A 7,984-nucleotide genomic window follows, 5' to 3' on the forward strand; every position below is an offset into this window, starting at 1 on the left:
GAGCAACTAGTCAGGCACTGCGTATCCTATTCTGGGTATCCCAGCGCTCAGCCACAGTAAGAACTTGTGAGTAAAGTATTGCAAAAGGATAAACTTAAAAAAAAAATAGCGCCGAAAGAGCAAATCTGATTAAAAATGTTTCTTTAGTGCCCATCCTGTATATTATTTCACCGAATGCCCACGACGACCGAGGAGGTAGCGCTGTGAACTCTGCCAGCCATCCTGCCTTTGGGGGCACAATGCTCACGGGAGGCCACGTCCCGACCCAGGGATCGGGGTGCACTGGAGTCGGGGGACAGAGACGGGAGAGGGCCAAGGGCAAGGAGGCCACCTCCACTCCGGCCTTTTTAAAATTTCCCGCGGGCGCGGCCAGCTGGAGGCACAAACCACGCCCCCTCCAGGAACCTCGCCCCTTTTGCTGTCGCGAGCCAATCCGCAGAGAGCCAGGGTCTCTCAGAGAGCCAATCAAAAGGGGACCTGGGCGGGCGCTGCAGTCCAGCGAACCAATCGGCGGGCAGGCGGAGCGGGGCTTGCCCGGGCAAGTGGGACCTGCCGGCAGCCGGGACGCCACGTGCGGGCGGGAGGGCAGCGCCCGGCCTTCAGGTGATCGCGGGACCCTCAGGGACGGCGGGGCCGGGCGGGGGCGAGGCGAGTCCTCGCGTGGGGCCCCGCGCGTGTGTCCACCCCAGGTCTGCGGCGGGGGACGCCCGGACCTGGCCGACCGGCTCTCCGGGTCCGCGGGTGGGTAGGCCGGGCCTGGGCGCCGCCGGTCCCGAGTCCCCGCCCCGCTCGGGGGCCGGAGCCTAAGGGGTTGGCGGGGGGCGGGGGGCGGTGGGCCTCGGCCTGGCGGGGCCGGACCGCCGCGGCCCGGGAGTGACCAACGCCCCAGCCCTTCCCTGGGTGCGGCCCGGCCTCCCGCGCGTCATCCCGGGGGCGGGGGGGCGGCGGCTGCTGGAGGGCCCGCGGGCGCTCCGGGCACTGCCTGGTCCCGCGGACTTTTAGGGGCTGGGGGTCCCTCCGGCCGGGTTCTCCACATCCGGGCGGTGGTAGGGGGGTCGCGCGCTCTGAGACACCAGGTACTCAGCCCCGTCCCCAAAATGACGGTTAGGTCTGGGCTGGCGTTTTAAACCGGCGTCTTGTCTCCGGCCACCAGCCGCCTTGGGGACCGGCCCAACCAGCCACCTCGCGGTTCCCGAAGCCCCGGCCGAGGGTGAGGCCCCGCTGTCAGCGGGGGGCCCAGCGCCGCCCACCGTCTCTCAGACCCGCCCGCCGGCGGTGGCCCGGATGCCCTGGGCGGTTCTGACCCGGGGCCGGGCCGGATAGATTCGGGTTGCCCTCCCCGGAGGCCGTGCTGTGGAGCAAAGCCGCTCCCCGGCCTGGCCGCGCTCATCATCATCATCATCATCATCATCATCATCTGAGCCTCGATTACCCACTTGGTTCTGGCTTTGAAACTGGTCGCAGGGTCAGGGAGGCCAGGGACCCGGTTCGCCTCAGCTCCTGACCTGCGGGCCCTCCGCCCTCCGGCCCCAGAGGTCAGCCTCAGTCTGGGCCTCCGGGCCTTGGCCGCTGGGCTGGGCTGCGGAGAGGGACTGGTTCTGTGTTTGTCCGCCCAGCGTGTGCCTTGTCAGCAGGACGAAGGTGGTTGTAGGCAGGCGCCCCCCAGCCTCCCGGGTCCCCCCACCACCCCCATCAGCCCGGATTGGGGAGGGCCGGCCAGACCCCAGTGTGCGTGAATGGGGCACCGGCCTCTCTGGGGACGATCATGCTCTGTTGAGGTTGTGGGGAAGGTGGAGTGATTCCACGGAAAGGTTTGCGTGTGGTATTGACTGTACGAGGACAGTTATTAGTAACATAGGTCCTCGCTCAGTCCAGGAGCCTGAGACACAGTCCAGCTCTAGGGCCGGGGCCACTGCAGGAGGGAGGGAGCCAGGCGGCGGCCCGTCCTCACCCAGGCCCTCTGCCCTGTGGCCTCTCTCCAGGGAGCTGCCCGTTGGAAGTTGGAAGATTGCCTCCCAGGCCTCCCGTGCCCTGAGCGGTGAGCAGGCTGGGATGGTGTCCGGGGAAGCCCCTGAGCCTGCCCAGCGCCTGTGCCCTCTGCTGCCCGACCCGCATGCCAAGGATGTGCTTCGGAGAAGGCACAAGCGGAAGAGCCGGCAGCACCAGCGCGTCATGGCCCGGAAGGCCCTGCTGCAGGAGCAGGGGCTGCAGAGAGCCAGCATCCTCCCCACCGCCCGGGCCATCGGGGGCACCGCCAGGCACCGAGGCCGCCAGCCGTGGGAGGCAGGCTCGCAGGGCTGACTCTGGAGGTGGCCCCTGCGGCAGAAAGCCCTCCCCCAGGGAGGCGGCAGGGCCCTTGCCTAGCAGATGCGTGGCCATTGACTGCGAGATGGTGGGCACGGGGCCCTGCGGGCGGGTGAGCGAGCTGGCCCGCTGCTCCGTGGTGAGTTACCATGGCGACGTCCTCTACGACAAGTACATCCGGCCTGAGATGCCCATCGTGGACTACCGCACTCGCTGGAGCGGCATCACCCGGCAGCACATGCGCAAGGCCATCCCCTTCCAGGCGGCCCAGAAAGAGGTGAGGCGGGTGGGGGCTGTGGGTCAGTGATGGGGTGGGGAGGGCGCCCCGGGGGCTGAGTCACCACTTGGCCACTGGAAGCGAGAGCTGGGGAAGTTACTTAACTTCTCCGAACCAGGGACTCCTCCTGCATGGAAAGGGCGCGTGGGATCCTGACCCACCTGCGCACGCGCGTCGCTGAGAGGCTGTGCCCCCCAAGGGGGGAGGCTGCTTACCTTCTACATTTTCTTGTAAAAGTATTCCATCTCCACAACCTTTCTAAGGCCACAGACACTGCCATCGCCTCAGGTGTCAGTACATTGGTGTACAGTGGGGCCTTGACTAACGAGTTTTTCAAGATACGAGCCGTCTCTCAGCCGATTTTTTGCTTTGAGTTGCGAGCTAAAATTCGGGTTACGAGCCAGCTTCAGATACCCCACCGCTAGTTGGCGCAGTGAACGCCACAACATCAGCCCAGCATCACGTGTCTCACTCGTTCACTTTTGATTTGACATACGAGTAATTTGAGTTACGAGCTCCGTCACGGAACGAATTAAACTCGTAAGTCAAGGGCCCACTGTATTTCCTGTTAGCTTTTCAGGGCTTTGAAAAAAATGAATGAATGGTTGGGACCATCTGACGTGCCAGGAATCCCCAGACGTGCGTAAGCGTAAGAAACACCTCAAGCCTCGCTAATCTCGGCTCCCAGCCCCAGATCCCTCTGGGATTCTGATTCCTTCGGTCTCTAGGCCTGCGGAGGCTCTGATGTGTGGCCCTAAAACTCATCATGCTGTGGAAACGGGCACACTAACACCTCCGAGCTTGTGGGGAAAATGGGGTTAGGGACACAACACTCAAAACATGTCACAGCGACACAGCAAAGACAGAAAGGCCTGGCCTCCACACCCCGACACGGTGCCCAGTTTGGCGCATGTTAGATGGTGAAGAAATGCAAACATACACCCGTAACAACACGCACCCCATAGCGGCGGCACTGTACCTGGAAGGAGACTGGAGCTTCCTCGAGGAGGCGGGTGTCAGGGGGCTGAGCCTGTGTCCGGTGAAGTGACCCAGGAAGTTACCTGAAATCACATGGGAGGTGGGGGCACCAGGTGAGGTGGCTGTGGCCTCACGCAGGTGAACGGGGCTCCCAGGTGGGTGTCTGAGGCGTGTGCCTTCCCCGAGCGTGGCTTCCTGCATTCACGTAGTGTTTCCCAGGGCAAGATCACACCTTCTCAAATCATGCTCTAATATAGCGATCATGTTGGGACATTTTACATTTTTTTAAAAATATATTTTAATTGATTTCAGATAGGAAGGGTGAGTGAGAGAGAGAAACATCAATGATGAGAGAGAATCATGGATCGGCTGCCTCCTGCACGCCTCCCCCCGGGGATCGAGCCCGCAACCCAGACATGTGCCCTGATGGAGAATCGACCCTGACCTGTTCATAGGTCGATGCTCAACCACTGAGCCACGCTGGCCGTAGGTATAGGGTCTGGACTCGCACTTGGCAGCGTGGTGGACTGCGCTCCTCGCCGCCCCTGTCCGTGCTGCCTCCGTGCAGAGGGATCTGCACCCCCTGGGCTGGGCCACCAACAGTGGGGCCTTCCTGACTCTTCTCTCCGCTCAGATCCTCAAGCTCCTGAAGGGCAAGGTGGTGGTGGGCCACGCCCTGCACAACGACTTCAGGGCCCTCAAGTACGTCCACCCTCGGAGCCAGACCCGGGACACCACTTACGTCCCCAACCTCCTCAGCCAGCCCGGCCTGCACACCCGGGCCCGGGTCTCGCTTAAGGAACTGGCCCTGCAGCTGCTGCACAAGAAAATCCAGGTGTGTGTGTGTGTGTGTTGGGGGGCGGGGGGCAAGCAGGCCTCGCCTCCCTGCAGGTGGGTCCCAGGCTGGGGGGTCATTCCTAACCAGTCCAGGCCCCGGGTCTGTATGCGCACGCAGCCCTGGGCGTCCCTGTGCGGCCCCCTTCTTCCCGGGGTACACCTCCTCCAGGCTCCTCTCTCCGGTCTGTCCCCCCAGCTCCAGCTCGGTGCCTGCCTTTGCAACCAGAGATGGAGCCTCGGTCAGGGCAGCTCCTAACTCCTCCTACTGCCCGTCACCTCCTCATCCCCCTGCTCTTCAAGCCCAGGGCGGCTTTTATCTCGTTTATATTTGAGGGAACAGGCTAGACCAGGGGTGGGCAAACTTTCTGACTCGAGGGCCACAATGGGTTCTTAAACTGGACCGGCGGGCCGGAACAAAAGCATGGGTGAGTGTTTGTGTGAACTAGTATAAATTCAAAGTAAACATCATTACAGAAAAGGGTACGGTCTTTTTTTTCAATAGTTTTATTCATTTCAAACGGGCCGGATATGGCCCGCGGGCCGTAGTTTGTCCACGGCTGGGCTAGAAGCTGGCTTTGCCGTGGCTGAGGCTCCGTTCTGACCGTCTCGGGCCTGTGCACAGCGCCTGGAGTGACCATGGGCTCTCGTCCGCAGGTGGGCCAGCACGGACACTCGTCCGTGGAGGACGCCGTGACGGCCATGGAGCTGTACCGGCTGGTGGAGGTGCAGTGGGAGCAGGAGGCCAGCCGCCTCTGGACCCGCCCCGAGGACAGGGAGCCTGACAGCAGCGTGGACGTGGAGCAGTACATGCAGGACCAGTACTGGCCCGAGGACCTGGGCCCGGGCTCCAGCGGGGGGCAGGGGGCGACGCAGGACAGGAGGGAGTGAGGGGGGAGAGGCGTGGGGTGGCCTCCAGTCAGGAGTGGGGCCAGGAGGGCACTGGGCACGTCACCTGGTCTGAGGAGTGGGGATCGTCTGTCCTGACTTCTGTCCCCACAGCGCAGCCCTCTTTCCAGGCTGTAGTCACCCCTGAACCCCCTGGTTTTGCTGATGGCACTTTATAGACGCCATGAATGTCACGTGGACCAGCTACAGGCCCGTGGGAGCAGGGTCTGTGCCAAGGGACTGTCCCCGGCTGTCACTTCCCGTCCCCGGGAGGAGTGAGGTGCCTGTCCATGGGGCTGGGGCTCCGGCAGTGGTGAGGGAGCCCGCCCTCCTTCAGGCACTTTGGTTGGCAATCACCGCGGTGGCTGGGTTTTCCCCAAATTTCACCCCCCACCCGTTTCCTTGTTCACTAAGGGGCGATTTGGGGCACTGGGGTCACTGAAAGCTCAGGTCATACAGACCTTTGAGCCCCTACGTTGCTTGTCCCTGTCACTTCGTAGCTTTGAGACCTTAGGCAGCTGATGGCTTCACTCTGGAGCCTGTCACATGGGGACAACGGGACGACCTACCTGAGGGTTATGAGGACGGAATGCCCGCACGCAGCATGGTGCCGGCACACACAGCCCTGGTCCACGTGAGCTGCTGTTTTCCCTGAAGGATCCGTTTCGGCCTCTTCAGGGTGACGCCCCCAGTGGCAGGACTTTGGCCCGGCTCAGGGTTAACTGTCCTCGCTTGGCTGCTCCAGCAGGTGGGGCAGGACCCTCCGTGGTGAGGACATCACGTGGAGGTTCAGGGTTCTCGCCGCTCTCACGGCCGGGTGACCCGAGTGTCATCTGCGTCCCTCTGCTGTGTGCGGAGCTGACGGTGGCTGCTCGTGTGGGTCTGAGCAGAGCCGCAGGGCCAGGAGGGAGACCCACAGCCACAGTACTGTGACCCGGGCTGCAGGGCAATCCGTCACCGTTTCCTTTCCGTCTGCAGTGCAGGGAGTGGCTGAGTCATGGACACAACTGGCCCGGCTCCAGCACTGTGTTCTGGATTCCTCAAAAGTCTAGACGCACAGCTGGGCAGTAGCTGTTCCTCTGCCTGTGGGTGGAGGGAGAGGAAGCTGTTACTGGTGTTCTAGAAATGGACTGGGTTCTGAGTCAGCATGGCTGCAGCACTGCTCTGGAATAAACCTCAACTGGAAAAGCGGGTGAAGTTTCCTTTTTGTGACTCCTCGAGTGGGGGGAGGGGGAGGCGGCTTACGGAGGGATGGGGGTGGGGGGGTGCTGGGACGCCCAGTCTTGCTGGGAGCTTTGGCCCTCACGGTGGGCGGCTTTCACGACGATGTTTGGGAGGTGGTGGTAAGAACATGAGAGCTATGGAATTTATACCGTATACATACCTGAAGCATTTATAACTGCCCCATTAAAGAGCACAAGTTTTACTTATAAAATATACAACATACAATGTAGCATGAACCATTTCTCAGTGTCCAGTTCAGTAGCATTAAGTGCATTCACACTCCCAGAACTGTTTCATCCCACAGAACTGAAACTATCGTTAAACTAACACTCCCCACTCTCCCCTCCCTCCAGCCCCTGGCAACCACCTCCTACTTTCTGTCTCTGAATTTGACTAGATACCTCATGTATGTAGAATCCTACAAGAGTAGCTTTCTGTTGACTGGCTTATTTATTTCACTTAGCATAATGTCCTTAAAGTAAACCCATGTTGTGTCAATTTCCTTCCTTCCCTTCATATCTATATATCCATATATATTGATTTCAGAGAGGAAAAAAAGAAGAAACATCAATTGGTGAGAGAGAATCATTGATCGGCTGCCTCCTGCACGCCCCCTACTGGGGATCGAGCCTGCAACCTGGGCATGTGCCCTGACTGGGAATTCAACCTTGACCTGGTTCACAGGTCGAAGCTCAACCGCTGAGCCCTTTGGCCGGGCCTCTCAATGTTTGTGATGCAGTAGGAGCTGCCCGTGTAATTTTCTTCACAAATGCACAAGCTCATCAATGAGTTCAGAGGCTGCCCGCCTTACTCTGCATCCCCATCCCCACAGACAACGCCTGGTGTCGGAAGATGCTCCAGTAACAGCAATCCATGGAACGAATGAGCAAGTCTATGAGTGAATGAAGGAGATAATCTGTTATCACTTCTACCTTTCCTGATGTATGAAGTTCTTCTTATGTGTTACGGACTGGAGTATATTAGTTGCTATTAAATGCTCACGTGTATTTTATTCCTCACCAGTGAAAGTTCAATAAGTTTTAGTTTTTTGGTTTTTTTAAAATATATTTTATTGATTTTTCACAGAGAGGAAGGGAGAGAGATAGAGTTAGAAACATCGATGAGAGAGAAACATCAATCAGCCGCCTCCTGCACATCTACTGGGGATGTGCCCGCAACCCAGGTACATGCCCTTGACCGGAATCGAATCCGGGACCCTTCAGTCTGCAGGCCGACGCTCTATCCACCGAGCCAAACCGGTTTTGGCTAAGTTTTGGTTTTTTAAAAATGAATGCACAAATTGGAACTCAAGGATAAGAATCTTGAGAAGCAACCAAACAGGTCCAGGACGCAGTAGGCTACAATGGCCACGAGGGGGAGGCAGACCCTTTCAAAGAGCAGCATGAGACCAGAAAATCCATCTAGCATGGAGGTTCTGCTCTGCTCTCCGCTCTGCCAGCAGAGCTCGCTGCACTTACA

At 59.7% G+C, this 7,984-nt stretch overlaps 1 protein-coding gene across 1 annotated transcript; it reads left to right on the forward strand.

Annotated features, from left to right (window-relative positions):
- The first annotated feature begins 513 nt into the window (after positions 1 to 513).
- Positions 514 to 6,472, forward strand: AEN (apoptosis enhancing nuclease). The gene is given in 5 exon segments (XM_036355791.1): positions 514 to 603; positions 1,983 to 2,207; positions 2,209 to 2,581; positions 4,194 to 4,394; positions 5,051 to 6,472. Coding segments are annotated over 4 exon segments (963 nt in total). The 5' UTR covers positions 514 to 603; positions 1,983 to 2,052; the 3' UTR covers positions 5,285 to 6,472.
- The last annotated feature ends 1,512 nt before the right edge of the window (positions 6,473 to 7,984 follow it).

Source organism: Myotis myotis, unplaced genomic scaffold (genome assembly GCF_014108235.1).
Source record: "Myotis myotis isolate mMyoMyo1 unplaced genomic scaffold, mMyoMyo1.p scaffold_m19_p_23, whole genome shotgun sequence".
Lineage (NCBI taxonomy): Eukaryota > Metazoa > Chordata > Mammalia > Chiroptera > Vespertilionidae > Myotis > Myotis myotis.